Here is an 18,144-nt window from a genome sequence, read left to right on the forward strand (position 1 = left end):
TATACACGGCATATACATGTAGAATCAACAGGGAGTTGTCTGAAGGTTGATTATCTATCTGAGTGCGTAAAACATTAGGATGATGAAGCAGCATGTGAGCCGAGGAGTGAGTCAAGCGCGAGCGGCTAGTCACGATGGAGGATAGGTTTTTTGAGTGATACTGCCTTAGCTATACGGAGTACCCAAGCTAAAATTCTTGTCTTCCGAGGCTCAGCCACAGATTACCTGGCTGCTCATCGTCCAGCGTAATCGGGTTGTCTGGAGAAAGGCGTCAGTATGCACCATTCTTGTATGCGTACGACATGGGATCGCTATTACTCACCTTGGCGGGCTCCGAGTTGAATGCCTACAGAAGCCGTCGAGGTAGGCTCCTATTCTCACAGTCGCCCTCGCGACAACACTCCTTGCCGATCCTGTCGACGAGAGCAGGCGATGCGGAAGCCTTGCAGCTGGGGTCGGCCCTTCCTTTGAACCTTAAGTCGCGCCGCAGAAAGATATCCGTGAGCGATAGAAGGTCGCTGATTTCGCTTTCATCGTCAATCTCATCATCTTTGTCGCTTCTTTAATGTTTTTCACTATGAATCACGCCGTCGCAGCAGGCTCTGGCAACTCGGACGCCGCGTTTGTCGGGACCATGAGCCATTGGCTTCAAAATCTCTCGCACCACCATATATTCTCGAGCGGTGTCCCAGCCAGAAGTAGTTAAATCCACGAAATCTACATTGCTCACTGGCCCTGCCTGTAGAGGAGATTTTAAGCTCCATCTACTCGGCACCCGATTACAGAGGCCGACTGTGGAAGATTTGCCGAAGGGGTGACTTCCGAAGGACGGTCCATTTGCCCGAGGCTGATACGCGATGAAAGTCGCCATGATTGGAGTGCACTGTTCTAAGAGATGTGAAGCAGAAGAATGGGTTTGACGGTAGAGAATAGTGAAGGAACCGGTGCCATCCAAATAGACATTCAGCACTGCCCAACGTCCTGCGTCCTTTCCCTTGCCTCACAGGGCGCAGTTCCAAGTCCTTCACAACCGCCGAGTTTGAACCCCGGCCTGCTAAAGGTTTCTCTGTTGGTTCCAAGCCTCGTGGGAAAAGGCAAAGACCAGTATGGTAACGAAGTGGAGCTGGCCATGCCATCGAAACGTCATGAAAGATAAGGAGGCTGCTATTATCCTGGGGGTGGGATTGGCCCCGGCGACGGTAGTCTCGAGCCTTCCACGTCCCCTTCGTTGCCGAGGCCGTTTATGGGTAGCGCTATCGTCGGAGAGAACAGTGGGTTGGGTACATGACCGAGTTCGTTTTCGACTCGGTGCTTCCCTGGATGTCAGCGCCAGGATTACTGTAGGTCGAGTGACGAAAGGATCGAAAGTTGCTAGGGAGTAGGCTTGGCTGAAACTAATACGGGGGTTTACTTGTTACAGCTGGCTACTATAGCCGAGGCCTAAAGGGGACCCTTGAGCCCGAACTGGCTTCTACGAATGGGCATTAGTCAGCACTCCCCGTGACTCGCTCAGTGCTCTGCCGTGGCTCTCACGACGCTCCGTCACGTGCCCGATTAAAGCGGCCTCGCTCCTTTTTCTGAACCAAAATGATAAGGGACGAAGCACAGTTCGGGGTGTACATAATATATATATATAGGTCGAAACACCTACGATATATATGTGTATAGACTCTATATTATGTAGGGAGGGAGGCAGGTGAGTATACGCAGGCCAATATACTCTGCACTTACTAGCTAAGGTATTCTCCAATTGTCGCTGTAATGAGGGTTTATTTTTGATACAAACACGCGTCCCACACTAGGTACATAATGGTAAACAGCACGCATAATCAGTATTAACCAAACAGACAGGAACGTGGTATCATTGGCATGGCAACACAACGCCGGAACAACCCATCCATACGGACTCCAATATCAGCAAGACTGGACAAAGGCTGCGCAGAGATATTACCAGCGTCACTTATAGACACCTCTCTCCTGCTCCAGCGTAGCCCATTGTCCCAGCCGCGGTCAACGTCGACGGACTTGAACTTCGAGGTTTCAATTGTGCAGATACGTTTTGTCAAAGGGAGACGCTTCCCCCTTATTCGTCATATCGCTTCATCATGTCGTACTCGCCCATTCCTCCCCTGTGCTTTTAACTTTTTCCTCATATCCCCTCTCGACTCTCTATAATTCGATGATGCAATCACAACTCATCCTTCACGTACTTTGTCGCGCTGCTCACAGAGTCACTTACCAAGCTGGCTATGCTCTCCACACTTTCACTCACAGCACTCGCTGTTCCCGTGGCACCTTCACCGACTTCACTCGCCATGGCGGCAATCTTGCTGCTGGCACTTCCCACTGCTGCCATGATCTGTGAGTTGATGCTTTCCATATAACTCTGTTCAGGTCCATAGACAGCTTCTGAGACTCTGGCGGCTACGCCCTCGACAGTATCACTTATTGCAGAAGCAGCGGCAGCTGCATTCTCAGCCACGATGGATGATGCAGACGCGTACGTATCCGCCGCAGCGCTGGTTAACGATTCAATCGTTCCCGTCGGCGTGCCGTAGATAGCAATGCTTACGGCATCCTGCGCACTCTTCGCTAAGTCTGCCAATGAGGACGATGCGGCCTCCGCGTATCCAACGGGGGTGCCATAGATAGCTTCGCTGACTGCCGCGCTGGCGGAGGCGTAACTATCGGCAACCACAGAAGTTGCTTGTTCGATGGTTCCCTTTGGTGTGCCGTAGATCTGCGCACTTGCTGCGTCGACTGCGGAGTTGAGTTGTCCGGTCACCGAATCCAAGATGGATGAGACTTCGGGAGGAGGCGTGAAGTAGGATGATGCGACAGAGGAGACGGAGGAAGCAATGGATGATGCCGAGTCGTACGCTTCGCTTGCAAGACTGGAGGCCGAGCTGTAGCCTGTATAGTAGACAGAGCTGAGGCGGCTCATCACCGATTCAGTGAAATCAGGCTCTTTGCCCACTATCAGCTCCGAAACATATGATTGGATGACAACATATTGATCGTCGGCAAAGTCGGTGACTTGAGCAGAATATTCTCCAACTTGGGTAGCGAACTCTTCGTAGAATGGTTTGGGAGAGCCGTAGATTTGTTCGCTGGCTTTGGCCACAAGAGCTTGCCAATTTTCAGATGCCACACTGGAGATGGATTCAATGGAGCCGCTTGGGGCACCGTAGACAGCAGCACTTGCGGCGTAGCTGGCTGCGGAGAGAGACGAAGAGGCTGCAGCCATGGCAGCATCATACTGCGACGAGATAGAATCGATTACACTCTGCGCAGGGGAGGTCTCTTCTTTGCCCATCGCTGATGACGCTGAGTCTAACAACGCGGACATTTGAGAAGCGGCCGCTGAGGATGCCTCATGATATTGAGATGATGCTACGTCCAGAGCATTTTGATAGTATGGGGCAGGAGTGCCGTAAATGGCGGTGCTCGCGGCATAGCTGGCTGCGGAGAGAGATGAAGACGCTGCAGAGACGGCTGCGTCATATTGTGACGAGATGGAATCAAGCATGCTCTGCGCTGGAGAGCTTTCTTCCTTGCCTAGCACCGACGACGCGGATTCGAGCATTTCAGACATATGCGAAGCGGCCGCTGAGGAAGCAGCGTTATACTGTGATGATGCAACGTCCAGAGCGGTCTGATAGAATGGCGCAGGAGTGCCATAGACGGCGATGCTTGCAGAGTAGGATGCCGACGATAACGACGACGAAGCGGCGTCAACGGCATTTGAATAGGCTGCCACGGCTTCATCCAACAGGCTTTGTGCTGTTGTGCCTGAGGATGATCTGAAAGAGTCCAGACTGGAAGCAGCCGCCAACGACGCTGCCGAATATTCGGAAGCGGCTGAGTCAATGAGACTCTGGTACGCTGGCACCGGTGTACCATAGATTCCAACCGATACAGCACTCGACACGCTGCTCAACACAGGTGTGGGTGTTCCGTAGATTGCACTCGAAGCCGCTGCAAGAAAGTCATCGTACTGCTCGTGTGCCATTCCAACTGCTGCATAGTATTTCTTCCTTGCCTCTTGGAGATATCTTTCCCCAGCAGGTGTAGGAGTAGCCCCTACAACAACCTTCGCCTTCGAGTACTGAGCCGAGGCTGCAGCTAGAGAGTCTTGCAAAATCGACGATGCCATAGACGATACAGACTCAAGGGGGTTTGTCTCCGGAAGTGCATTTGACGCAGAACTACGGGCAGATTCAAGTCTATTGCTCGCAGCTGCCACGGCGCCAGAATAGGCTGACTCGATCGAGGAGAACATTTGCTCATGGATAGGTTTTGGGGTGCCGGAAATCTGCTGAGAGGCAATCGATTTTGCAGCGTTGTAATTGTCCTCGGCCCTGCTGACAGCCTCACCGTAGAGGGAGCTGGCTTGCTGAAGCAATGAATCGGTGACGGGAGCAGGCGTTCCGAAGATGACCGAGCTCGCAGCAGCCACGGCTTGCTCATATTTTTCAGACGCGGCGCTTGCAATACTTTCTGCCGTACCTGTAGGCGCACCATACAAGACGCTGGAAGCTGCAGCTAAAGCACTGGTATACTGCTCGCTCGCAACAGATGTCAAGCTTTCCACTATGCCTTGAGATGTTCCAAACATGGCTTCAGACACTGCACGAGTGACATCTGCATATCGATCTCCGGCTTCACTGATCACGCTTTGAATATTCTCAGAAAATGTTGAACCTTCGTTGTTGTCAAACATGTCGTCTAGGATAGGTATAGAGCCCTTCACCTCTGCGGCCATGACGCCTCCAAAGACCTTAGATGCTCTAGTGGATGCTGAATCTGAGGCGGCTGAGGCGGAGCTGGCAATATCCTCTGCAGCAGCGCTTGCTGGGTGGAGATCATCGGGTGATGGTGAAGCAATCGATTCGATCGATAATGATGCCGAGCCCGCCGAGTCCATCAAGTCTCCTGTCAAGCTTGAGCCAGTCTCTATTGCGTCAGAAAAGATGGCCTCAGCAGTTCCGGAGCCAGTTCCAATGATAGCCGACGACGCAGCACGATAGGCGTCTTCAGCCGTGGGGCTGATATCGGATCCCAGTGACTCAACAGGCTCCGCGATGGGAGATTCCAACGAAGACAAGACCGATGAAAGGGCTTCACCTCCAACCTCGCTGGCTTTGGACGTTGCGGACTCGACAGTGCCAGTGCTTGTGCCTGCGACTGCAGACGATGCAGACGAGACCGCTTCGGCGGCAGCATCGCTCGCTTGTGACATGATAGAGCTGGCAGATTCTACAGCTTCTGAGGGTGCGCCTTGAAGGTCGGCGGCCAGGCTGGAGGCAGCTGATACCGCTTCAGCCGGCATACTTCGGGTTCCAAAATCATCCGATGCATCGCGGGCTTTCAGCTTCCACTGAGCAACACTCTTGAGTCTAACCAGTTCTTTCGCTGCGTCTTCGGTGATTGCCATGCTTTCTTCAAGAATTTGTCGAGCTGTGGCAATTGCTTCCTCTGCGTCTGGGCTGTGCATGGCAACGTCTTTGACCTCGGTTTTCCATTCATCCAGCGTCTTCCGGACCTTATGAAACTTCTCCCAGTGTTTGTAGGTGACACCTTCCATCCAAGCCCAGCGCATCCCGACTTCTTGGAGACCGATATCCTTAATCCCATCTAAGACCTCCAAAGTTGAGGCGGAGGCAGCTTCAAGTCTTTGTATCAAGCCTTGTTCAAAGTTCTTAGACCAGTTCCGGACATTTCTGGCACGCTCCTTGATTTCAGCGCCTGAGGATCTGATTGATCCGAGAATTTCTTCTGCTGCTCTTTTCACCGCCTCTGCATTCCCATCGTCAGGAAGTGAAGCAACGACTGACTTTATCTTTGTTTTGACCTTCTCCAACTCATTTTCCGCGGTCTTTTCCAAAGCTTTGGCCAGTCCTCGGCCGACTCCGTCCATGTCGCTCTTGACAAGACTGTTGACAAGCGAGATGACTCGCTCTCGAAGGTCATCGCTCCCTTTATCAGCCGCCACCGCAAACTTCTTTTGCCAGCTTCTGAGATCTTCAGCTATTTGTTCTTCCGTAGCATATACCACAGGGCGTTTCACACGTTCTTGAGCTGTCGGTTGGGTTTCTTGTGAGGTCGTCGTAGAGGACTCTGTAGTGTCTTCCGAATCAAACATGGCATACACATCATCCATGATACCGGTGGTTGCACTTGGAGTGGCAGAAGCAGTGAAGGTTGATTGGGTCCTATCTACTTCGTCCATGGCGGCCTTCAATTGTCGGCTCTCTCGATACTTGGCGATCCTCTCATTGATCATGAGCAGCTGAGGCCTAACATTGTCGATGTAAAGACCCTTCACAAAAGGCCAGAAAGTGCCGTCCATGAAAATAACGAGGTCCGACCAGGCATGTCGCAGAAGAGGATATGCGGTGTTCAGGGCGAAGTCTTGGCAGAGACTATATGCTTTGTGAAGATGGGGCCGGGAGTATTCCATTGCTGGGACAAGATGTTGTTGGAATATTTGATAGGCCTGATCTCGCGCTGACGTGTAATAAGGACCAGCCAATGCAACAAACTGGTCAACGTGAGGACCCAGATTGCTCTCATAGAATCGAGCGGCATTTTCTCGTGCCAGATTGATTTGGGGCATGATAACTTGGTCCCATTGAGCCTGGGAGTATGCCTTTGCAGCATCGATCTGTGGAGCAGCATATTTTTCATAATTGACCACAGCAATCTTGGTTGCAGGCCGCACCACTCGGCTATTGACCAGATGTGCGTATGGCTCGGTTTTGGCAACGTAAGGAGCTGCGTACTCATCGTAATATGGTTGCAGATGTGGTTGGATATATTCCTTTGCGGTAAGGTACGGTCCACATATTCGCGGAGAGGTATCGGTAAGGGCAATCCGCGACGAGGGACAGTTGAATAGGATGGTGAGGATGCAGTACCATATAGCAAGCCTGTGGAGCGGTCAGGGATATCTTCAGTTGATGAAGTGACAATTTGCCATACCTCGCAGAATTGTTGAACAGCCAGGAGGCCCAGCTCCGGCGATGGCGATGGCGAGCAGGTCGCCGTGTAGGCGGTCCTACACCATGCCCGTTGGGTCTGTCTTTGACACTCTCTATAGGTCTTCCGTTCTCAGCTACTGCCATTGCAGCTGATGTGCCTTGGAGGATCGCTCCTCACTCCCACCCAGAGTGCTGAATTGTTTTGTTCTGCCAACTTTTTTCAGAGCACAGATGCTCGGGCCAATGCTGATTGAGAACGGTGAACAGTCAATTGCCGGGGTTCAAACCGAACAATGCAGCAGCAACCGGGGATGCGAACAGATGATGGGGAGGGAAGGAGATTCCGGAGCAAGTCTGGTGGCGTGAGGATGATGGCCGAGGAAGAGTGGTAGATGGGACGAGCAGGTAAGTGTAGCTAAATTGCCGTCTTTCGAAAAATTGTGGAGGACGTCTGGAGTGAGGAGACCTGTGAGGCGTGCAGGCGTGCAGCTTGCAGGGGGGGTTGTTCAAGTGTCAAGCTTGCGAGGCACCCTTTGCGGCCAATGCGTCACCCGGCACCAGAATGGCATAAAACCTGCGACGCGGACAGTAGCAGCTTCGGTGCAGCCAGTCACCGCCAGGAAGAGGCGAAGCACGGATGGTCAACCCCTAACAACCAAGGGACCAAGGACCAAGGAGGGTGGTGTCCGTGATAAGCAAGAGATTAAGCTGTCAGATCGACAGTTGTATCATCGATGATGATGGACAAGATGGATTCTTGGTGAATGTTTGTCCCAGATCAGAGGCTGTAATGATGTCAACTCTGCACATGCTCAGTTCACCGACCACCAACGGAACAGCTGGTGGCTCTTGGTGGCTCTCAGTAGTGGATGGATGCGCGCATGTTACGCAGATGTGGGATGGTGGACTGTGGGAAATGTGGCGTTGCTGCGGGCCGGTTCTTTGACTACCACGCGCTATGTCGTCCACCGTAGTAGTCTCGCTCAATGGTGAGACGGATAGATGGCTCTGTACCTCCCCGTACTAAGGAGTACTGCTAATGATGCAAATGGTGGTATGCCTTGCATGGGTTGCTCTTTTCAACAAACAATACCGACTAAGGCTCATGCCCCCGTTATAAAACCCAGACGGGTGCCTCATACTATACCTGGGTTTCCTGTCGCTACAATGAATCATGCCTCATGTCTAGGTACGCAATGCGATGCCTGTCTAATTTCCCCCCCCCCCCCATCTCTCACAATGCCCTCTCCTTGCCTTTGCCTTTGGATACACCCTCTCTCCTAGTTCTCGGCTTCGGATCCTGGAAATTATGTAACCTCTCCCCAATCAAGTACACCTCGTCTCTAATTTTGATCCTCCAATTCTCCACTTTCCTCCTCATATATACCCAGCCCACATAACTAACCAGCATCCCCAAGAAAAGCGGATATGCAAACCGATACATTCGCATCCGTTCCGATGTTTTTGAGATCTGGAGAATGGTGATGATGACTTTCATGAAAGTCAGCGGTGCAATGAGGAGTGTAAGACAGATGACCGTAGCCGGGAGAACGAAAGCGCGTAACGCGAGAAGAACGTCTGCGTGGAAAATGCCGTTACGGACGATTGCGCGGAGAGCCCTGGCGGGGCGCACGGTAGGCGGGAAGGTGTGGGACAGGATGCGGAAGACCAGGCGTAGGAAGATGAGACCGATAGTCCAGGACTGGAGGACAAAGATTGTGGCAGGTGGAAAAGAAGCGATAATTGTCGTCCTTTCCGCCCTTTCCGCCCTTTCCGCAGGGGGGGAGGTGGAGGATGGGGAGGATGAAGGGTTTTGACCAAGGGCTTCGAGCAGGTCGAAGATCGGAATGTGGATGTACAACTCTGCGATTAGGGAGAGAATGAAAGGGAGGACAATCGTGGTGAAAACCCCCAGGTACGCCAGGCCGAGGATATGGAGCGTCGAGGTGAGCAGTTGCTTTGCAGACCATCTAAATTTCTTTTGCAGGTAGTCTCGAGCGGGCCGGGCGTAGGCGATAGTATATCCCACCGCCGCAAAAACGTGGATCCCAACGGTGAAAGCATACAGATCGTTTGGCGGGTGAGGTGACTGCGAGAGGAGCCAAGTCAGTTTGCGACCAACTAATAGAGGGCCGACAGTGAAGGCGACCCCGGTCGAGGCTGCGAAGAGCCACAATAGAACGACGAACGTTGCGATCCGAGTCTTGAAGTTTGGGGGAAGGTAGACCTTGGTGAACTGAGGGTTTTTCTTGCCGTGCGGGGCGAAGAGTAACTCTGGCACACCATCCACCCTCTCATTGTCTTCTGTGACTTCGAGAAAGACCCTTCGCCCCTTTGCGATGCGCACAGAGTCAGACGCAGGTGCTCGAACATAACGTCCATCACGTTTCGGTTCTGTCAACGTGTCTTTGGCAAACACGTTCCACGGAAACCCTTTCGGGTGACTGAATGTTTCTTCTTTGCGCTCCTCTCCAAAGAGGAAGTTGGTCAGCCTCAACCACCGAGCACATCCTCGGAACCACCATTGATAAATTGCGGAGATCTTCTTCGATGGCTCGGCCTTGCGCAGAGCGAACGGAAGGAGAAAGTTGTAAAAGATAATGTCAACGGGAAACGAAAGTCTGGGTTCCGGAGTCGACCATTGAATCGGGAGAATGCCGCCAAACCAGTCTATCGACCATACCACACCTCCCAGGCAGACAATGACCAAGCCGCCATAAACCAATGCCGAAAACGCAATTTTGCCCAGTTGTGCCGGTACAGGTCGTTCTAGAACATCGCGCACCGGATGAAACGTCGGATCATCAGGATCTCGAATAAAATACAGCACTCCTTTTCGCATAATCTTCCGGCATATTGATACAAAAAGGGCGAAATGAAACATATAACAGGTTCCGATGAACCAGTGGATGAAAATTCCAGTCAAAGGCGTTCGCATCAGGAAAGCAATGCGGCTGGCGATGGTGGCGTTGGCGAACAGGGGAAGAAGTGCTATATCCAATAGCAGTCCACAGTACAAGGGAAAGACCAGCATCTCAATTCCAATGATGACAATGACTTTCATCACACCACCTGCTTGCCGCAGCGAGTCTGCAAAATAGCCCTCGACCTTCTCGCCATCTTTCAAACCAAGGAGAAGATGGGCAAGCTCGAGGAACATGATTCCAGCAACGGCGAAGAAGGCATAACCGAGCAGAATCGTGAGGATTCGGTCTTCTGTGCTCCATTCAGTCAACGAAGGATCCATACCATCTCCACTGCTGGGCCGGGAGAAGTCTAGATCCGTAGTTAGAGAACGGAGGAGGTTCGCTGCTAACTTGCCGAGCTGAGCGATATTCTCGTGCAGTCTGGGAAAGGATGTTAAGGTCTGCCAAACGGATGTGAACGGGGCGCTCAAGCTCTGATGCTCCCTGGTCAATATCGTTTGGCCTTGGATTAGCGCGGAGGTCATCCACTGTAATGCTGTGTATACGGATGCCTTAAAAGAGATAAGGGCGCGATGTGACTGCACCGAAAATGTCGGCAAATCCGGCTTGAGACTGAGAATAGCTGCGGAGAGAGTCCTTTCCAAACGTATACCACTTTTTTGACTCAGGTCGAGGCTAAATCCTTCCAACATTGCAGTGTCGAGGATGCTGCCAAGACGAGGTATAACCGGAGACAAGACAGCCTTCATGATTTTTACAGGCTGGTTCAGGAGGAAACCAGCAAGTCCGGCCACGAAGAAAATGACATCGACCACAATATCCGCAGTTCGAGACAGCACGAATAGCGGGGCCCTCACCAACGTAGTGGTAGGATTTGACAGAAATAACAGTGCAATCTTTCCCCATACGTAGGGACACCAGACACTAGCCGACAAGGTCACAGAAATGAGGAAAAGCGAGAAGATGACATTCTGAACCATGCCGAAGATGGGTCCTTCCATACCAAGAAGTTCCAGGATGCCATCAAGATCCTCTGCATCATCGGGGTTAGGCTCATTGAGGTCGACTCCAAAAAGAATGTTGGGCTCCCTGGCTTCTCCAGGCACAGCGGGTGGTGCCTCGATGGCAGCAGGAGGCGCCAGACCCGGTGCAGCATCTCGGTTTTGGATGGGAACAAATGGAGCTTCTGCATTGACATCTTCCACAATGCGTTCCTCATCTTGATCCTCTGCACGTGGGGGATCGCCGGTCTCCGCCCGTAGCTGGTCGTCATCTTCCAAATCGACGTCCCAGAGAATCTGTGATATCTTCCCCCATAATGATGTACCTGGGCGAGAATCTTCGTCATAAGGTGCAATGACTTCCTCAGACTGCAGATGATCTGCACCGTCAAAGGGGGCTTCCCGACTCTCGCCGCGGAGCGCGGTTCCCCACAGCTGCAGAGATTGATCTGCATCATTCGAATCGGGTGTCGCTATTACCGGAGCGTCTGAATCAGTCCCGTGTTCATCGACATTGGACGCCAGTATTTCATCCGTTGCATTATCAAGCTCATCAAGCACATCAAACACATCTGCAGATGACATTGTTGGACCGAATGGTTCGCTTAATTCCGGTTCTTCCTGCTTGCTTTGCTTATGCTCTGAATTTTGCATCCATCCGGGCGTATAGTTTGCAAAAATATCCTCAGAAATTGGGGAATCTTCCATTTGGATGGGGGAGGCATCGACACTGTTCGTGTCAACAAGCTGAGGACTTGGAGTCGCTCTAGGCGGGTAGGGAATAGCTTCACTGTCACCCGTGCTGTCTCTTCTGATCGGCTGACCCCAAAGACCATTCGTGCCCACGCCACGCTCCTGTACAACATCAGCAACGCTTGATGAACTTTGCGATCTAACCCTCAGAATCGGTCTGTCAACCTCGCATCCCGTTCCATTGCCAATGTTGTCTTCTGACAGAGCCCGATGCGGTGGTGGTCTAACAGGCGGTGTTCTCGGCGGAGCCATGTCCTCGGGAGTTATCCGACCTTCAATGAGCTCCGCAGTGGTAAGTTCTTCTGCGAGGTGATCGCCAACAAGGGGAGTGCGCTGTAGGTGCAGAGGTGGTCTTTGCGAATCAGAGTCCTCAGAAGCTACCTGCCTTGCCATACGCTCTGTGGCGGCTAATGCTTCTTCGAAGCTAGCATCCGAACCAGGAGTGCGCGGTGGTCTCGGCGGGGCGATGTCCTCAGGAGGTATCTGCGCCGCCAGAAGCTCTATGGCGGCTAATTCATCTGCAACATTATCGCCAACACGGGGAACGCGCGGCAGGTTAGGAGGCAGACGTATTCCCCCAGCATCATCAGCCTGAGCATTATCGTCTGGGTCAGGCATATTCAGTATCGGCTGTTGGTTGATGACCCATTCCCGAATCAGAAACACCAGGATAAATGCCGCAACCAGTAAGACACAGATCAACTGACCTTCAATCACATCGACGGTAGCGTGGTTGACCATGGGTGAAGCCGACCATGTTGATACGAATTGAATGTCTGACAGCAATGATGGAGGTCTTCTGGCCATTGAAGACAATTCCGACGTGGAATTCTGCGCAGGTCCAGCTCTGTCAACATGTCTCAGACGTGGGATGAAGATGGATAGAACGAAGCGGAAGATCTTGCCAATCATGCTTTGGCCAAGGAGCAGTCGAGCAATATCAGCGAGCGAAATCTGCATGGGAGGAAACACCAGTTTTATCTTTTCAAGGTGTTCTGGAACAGTGAAGTTGAAGGAGGCGGCGAGTGAGGCTTGAGGCGTGGCGAGAGTACCAGTAACATTTGATGCCTGTTCGGACGTGACTTGCAGGTTGAACTCATCCACCCAGGCGCCGTCGGCTAGCCAGAACAAACCTCGCCATATCTGTCGGATGCACCAAGGCAAGCAACATATCCATATCATCCCCACCAGCAAGTAACGAGCCCAACGAGCAAATTCTGTCGCCCCATGACGAGCAAGCTGGCGTAGAAAGAGGGGGAAGGGCAGAGTGGCGGGCATGGACCGGTCGTAGAGTTTCGTGAAACGAAAAGAAGTCTTGCACAATTCGCAGTATTTTTTCTGAGAATGCGACAGCCATTCCATGAGGCATTCTTGATGGACGAATTTGATGCTGCCAGAGCACTTGCACGGATAGTATAGAGGTTGGGTACTGGTGCCTTCGCCACGGCAGATCCGACAATAGTCCTGTCCTTCTTCATGACCCGCAGTGCCGACAGAGGTTCTGCGTGTCGCCGTGCGAGTCAGGGGAGTGCGGCGTTTCTCTTCGAAGGGATTGAGCGGCATCTTGTCTTGCACAGACAAACGTAGGACTTCGAGGATTTTCAATGGTTTGCATATCGGCCGGGTGACAAACTCAGGCCATCACAGGGGAGATTGAGAGGAGGTGGCGACGACAGTCCCAAGGTCTTACTGTCCCTATAGCGTATGTGAGCCAGGAAAGGTGAGATCTTGCTTTTCGAAGGGCAAAAGATGGCAGATTAGTGGTGAGATGAAGAAAGATATGAGTGCAGCGCAGTCTGGATGGGAAATAAGTACCTAGTGATCAGTGGCCAGTGGTCACGACTTTCCGATGATGTCGGTATCCGGGATCAGTCACGTGCTTCTTCCGATACGGTGAAGTATTTTTCTGATGCACGCAAATATCTCCACAGGACTTGCGCGTCTCGTTCCCGCTTGTCGCCCCCAAGTCTCCCATACTTCGTACATGCCTCGCGAGGCTCGATACCTACGAGGTACATACCTAGGTGCCTACTTCAAGTCCCAGCCTCTGATGTTACCTTGCCTCGACATCCCTTGCTTTACCCACAGTCGATATCCACTCCGATGCGACCAACCAAGAGACTGCTCAGGGCACACGCATGTCACAGAAGCAAGGACCCTGCTGCTCATCACTGGTCAACCAAACCGCCCTCGTCTGCGATGTGGCTGGCCTTAATTCTCCCTTGCAGCAAAACTATGCCACGTCCGCTACCATCCGCGACGCGCAGCTGCAGCATGCCAGAGCATGCCAAAGCAACTAAAAGTTTGCGAGTCTGGCTGAATGTGAGGTCTATTGGTGTGGGACAAAGCAGATATTTAACACACTCATATCCAGTTGATATTTGCGTGATTTTCCGGTCAAGATTAGTACGCCATCCCTTTTCCTAGTCTCATCTATTAGCATAGTGCCAGACTTAGCCAGAATAATGAGTCTGATCGAAGTGGCGGGGAATGGGGCACTCCAAGCCAAAGGCTTGATGCAAAAGCTGCGAAGCCGGCCGTTTAAAATGTGGCGAAAACCATCATGTCAACAGCTTGCCACCTCCCCCTTAAGCAGGTTCATCCAGTCGCTAAATTCCCTACCGCAAACGTGGAGGTGGAAACTGTGCTGGTTATCGAATATACGGTCCTTGGAACTACCGCGCTGGTCGTGGCTGCGAGAATCAAGCTCTTACTGTTTCTCTGCAGGAATGCGTGCCCATTCTGTTTTGATTCACCCCCCACGACACGCGAAGCGAACTGGCCTGTGACTCCCTAACCACCCCCAACATCAATGGTTATCCAGTAGATGCAGTACGAAACACTCTCGAATCTTAAATACTAGTACTTCAGTATTGGTATGTTGTTCAAGCTACATACTAGTAGTACATAGCATCTGGATACTAGAGGACATCGCCTACTCTCTACCGCATTGAACACAAACAGTTTGAGGTTCGGCCTTCAAACATAAGCTCATACAAGCTATCCTCAAGCAGAGACAGCCGTCGTTGTCTACAATGGTCACTGCAGTGATGACAGCCCTTGTGTGTCAAGACTGGGTGCCGCAACAGTCTGCTCGGCCGAGAAGGAGGAGCAAACGTTAAAGTACCCAGTATATTGGAGGAGAGATGCTGACTTCCATCAAGGTCATCTTCCATGTATACTAGTACTATGTAAAGTGTTCACCACGTCTCGGCCACGGAGAAATCTCGAATATGATTGCGCAGTCTCTCGGTCCTCAGCTCAGCCACGGCATGGATCCAGGCTTGAGCAGACATCAGCGGGTGACCCATGGAAGATTGCATCACAAGCATACCAGATATAGTATCACGAGAACCAGAGGGATGTTGCTGCCAATGGCAGAAGTCGTACCGTCGAAGGGAAGGAGCAGACCACCGCAATCCGTGTCGAAGAGTCGCCCCTTTTTAGTCCAGCAATAGGCATGCGTATATGCGGAAGGTTAGTATAGGCGACCACACTGCTTTCAACTTGTCGTTGCTCACGATACAACTAACACTCGGCTCTAAGAACATGCTCTGGCGTGCCGGTACCGCCCTACCCTATGGAATCGATCGCGGATTGGAGCCATGATAGAATCAACAGATTAAGGCTTTACTACTAATTCCGGATCAGGGCCAGATCTGGGTTAGATTGGATTAGACAGGAAAGGGTCATGTAGGGATGCAAGTGCTTAAGGTCCTAATAAGTACTAGTACTCTCCAAACTCTACTATGTCCTACTGCTACTACTCTTGTGGCGTGTGGGGTGTGGGTGTTGGGTCGCGGACTTGACGTGCACTATTGTACTATGTACGTACTACGCTAAGTGATCAAACCACAATCTAGGATCGACTGTGTATCTGATGAAGAACAGCACCGCCTTGGACGAAACCTCAAGTTATCCCTCTGTGTCATGAGCGTTTGATAGAGACTCGGAAACTCCATGAGTCTGGGGGCTGTGTAGGAACGAGATTAGTACGGAATTGCTTCAACGTCAGAGGTATGGTGAGCAGGTACTACTAGTACTTAAAAGCCGCCACGTCGAGATCTATCTGAATAAAATCTGAAATCTGAGTTCCTGTGTATGCCTCAAGCACCCCAGCTCCCCCTCCACGCTGCATCCAACTCCGACTCCTCACCAGCCAGCTTCCTTTTCTTCCTCGCGATCCCGTCTCTTACGCATTCGGCCACGTCCTCGGGGTTCGTGCCCCGTTTGCGGCGCTCGACCCGTTCATCACCCAGGACTGTGTCGTTCGCGACCAAGTTGTATATCTCCGCTATGCCTTCAAAGACGCCAGACACGTGCTTACCATTGCTGGGGACGATGGTGCTATTCGGGGTCTGGTGGTCGTGACTGCCTCCGTTGGAGGAAAGGACGGCGTTGGTGAACCCACCTTCTTCGCTGAAGGTTTCGTTGATCTGCCGCATCTCTTCCACCCAACGGTACGCTTTGGGCGGCATGCTCACCAGCCCCCCCTGGGCGAATGCCAATAATTGCGGAGAGAATTCTTGCAAATGAGCCTGCAGTTCCTTGAGCACGCCGCATGTGTGTGCCGTTGTGAATGACAAGATGGAAAGCGCCGTCATGCCCTTCGTCAAGGAGGCGAAGCAGGATTTCAAGGCCGAAGCCGTGCCGATTTTGGGGCCGAGGATTTTGATGTTCAAAAGATCGACGAACGCTGGAGTCAGGAGTTCCGCATGTTTTGGTCCAGAAATGATGACTGAGGGCTTTTTCCAGGATTGATCCTGTCTGAGTGACGGAGGACCCCCAATGATGCCACCGTCGAGGAAGTCAATTGATATGGGTTCCAGCTCTGGCTCGGATTCTCTTCTCGGGTGGAAGGTGAAAGTGCGCGATATGGACAGTCGTCGAGGTGATGCGGGAGTCATCGGTGTCGAGAACATGGCGGCGATGGATCTGGCGGTTTTGGGGCTGATAGCGTTCAAATCGATATATGTTAGACTTGGCGCCTGTGAGACAGCCGTGGTGCCTCTTCTTTCACTGCGCCTTTTGATTGCGGTTTGCGAGCGGCAGGCTTCAAGCGCCCGTCGCGCTGTTGCTATTGCATCTCTCGGCGGCACGATGCTTAAAATGATGTCGGCTTCAGCAACTAGCTGTTCATCTGATTCCAAGGTCGTTATCTGCGAAGCCTTGATCCGGTCAAGAGTGTGCTGACTTGAAAGTGAAGGCAGCTCAGCAAAGAGTTCAATACTAGTACTATCATCTGGACGAAGGTCTGGAAGAACTTGCCTTCTGCCCGTGGCGACTGTATAGATCGTGTGATCGTGATGGCGGAGCAGCCGGGCAACCCCATTGCCCATGTCACCGATGGAAAGGATGCCTACAGTGGGGTTAATCTGGGCTGATGAGGTCGCCATTGTTCTTCGGAGCGAGAAGGGATGGAGAGAGGACAGAAAAGTTCGAGTTGTGCAAACCAGGAATTTTGCAACGTCCATGAAGTGAAGGCATGGTGAGACCAAGTCAAACGCGGCACCTGACTGCACCATTATGGTTTAGCTGTTCGGGCAGGTGCAACCGCGGCTATTCCCGCCAGAGGGCGGGGCACTGACACCAGCGCTAGGCGAATGCTAGGCGAATGTCTTTTCGAAGACATGCGTGCCAAGTCACACACAGCCCCAAAGATAATGGGGAAAAATTTTTTTCTCCAAAAAAAAGAAAGGTATTTCCTTAGGAATTGAGCCGCTTTGGTGGATGTTAGCTGAGATCCCTTGTTTTCTTTTTGAGGTATAGGCAACTCACAAGGCGGGACTGTCCCATGGTTAGTCTTCCTGACAAGGTTGTTTCTGAGCGAGGGCGAAGTACCTCGAACCCGCAACCTTGAGGTTGGATCTTAGATAAGAGCCACACGCTCTACCGATTCTGGTGTGATCGTTAGCAGGCTGGTCAGGACCAGATGCCTCAGAAGGTCACTTACGAGCTACTGTAGCAGTTGTTAGAAACCCAGTACTGAATGGGTGATTCGGATGGTAATGACTTACCCCCGGCAGTGCTGGGTGATTGTTGAAGAAAAGTTTTCTACTTCAAAATATACAATTTGATTCTCAAGCTAGTGGGGCAGACTGCGCGGGGCACGCTTATGAGTGTGAAGTCATCTACAAGTATCCGTCCCACTCTGAGCATCGAGTGCAGTGCTCCTACCTTACTATTACACCAACCTTTGAAAACCTGAACGTTTCTCACATCCTCATAACCTCATGGCTCTTTCTCAAGCTTAGATTGCTCCCGGGTAGGAAACTCCAATGTTCCTCCTTTATTATACAAGGTATCGAGCTGGCTACCCGCTCTACATACTGGCAGGGAACCAACAGCCTCCGTCCACTGGCTAGACATGCAATAATCTGACGAAAACCAGTATTATGGTAACTCAGAGCCTGCAGTTGGTGTTGACGCGTCTCAGACCCTCGATTTTGTAAGGGACGTCCGAAGCAGGGAATATCGGTG

The 18,144-nt window shown here is 51.9% G+C and overlaps 3 protein-coding genes across 3 annotated transcripts; all 3 read right to left on the reverse strand.

Annotated features, from left to right (window-relative positions):
- Positions 1–2,188: 2,188 nt before the first annotated feature.
- A1O5_00917 (uncharacterized protein) lies at positions 2,189–7,127 on the reverse strand (the record flags this gene model as incomplete). Its single annotated transcript, XM_007741536.1, has 2 exons — positions 2,189–6,932; positions 6,985–7,127. 2 exons carry the CDS (start codon positions 7,125–7,127, stop codon positions 2,189–2,191), a joined length of 4,887 nt encoding a protein of 1,628 aa, XP_007739726.1.
- A 1,090-nt stretch (positions 7,128–8,217) lies between these two features.
- On the reverse strand, positions 8,218–13,227 carry A1O5_00918 (uncharacterized protein; the record flags this gene model as incomplete). The annotated part of the gene is made up of 1 exon (XM_007741537.1): positions 8,218–13,227. The coding sequence occupies one exon, from the start codon at positions 13,225–13,227 to the stop codon at positions 8,218–8,220; it is 5,010 nt and encodes a 1,669-aa protein (XP_007739727.1).
- A 2,543-nt stretch (positions 13,228–15,770) lies between these two features.
- Positions 15,771–17,060, reverse strand: A1O5_00919 (uncharacterized protein; the record flags this gene model as incomplete). The annotated part of the gene is made up of 1 exon (XM_007741538.1): positions 15,771–17,060. The coding sequence occupies one exon, from the start codon at positions 17,058–17,060 to the stop codon at positions 15,771–15,773; it is 1,290 nt and encodes a 429-aa protein (XP_007739728.1).
- Positions 17,061–18,144: the final 1,084 nt, after the last annotated feature.

The sequence above is a fragment of the Cladophialophora psammophila genome (genome assembly GCF_000585535.1).
Source record: "Cladophialophora psammophila CBS 110553 chromosome Unknown aczJe-supercont1.1, whole genome shotgun sequence".
Classification (NCBI taxonomy): Eukaryota; Fungi; Ascomycota; class Eurotiomycetes; order Chaetothyriales; family Herpotrichiellaceae; genus Cladophialophora; species Cladophialophora psammophila.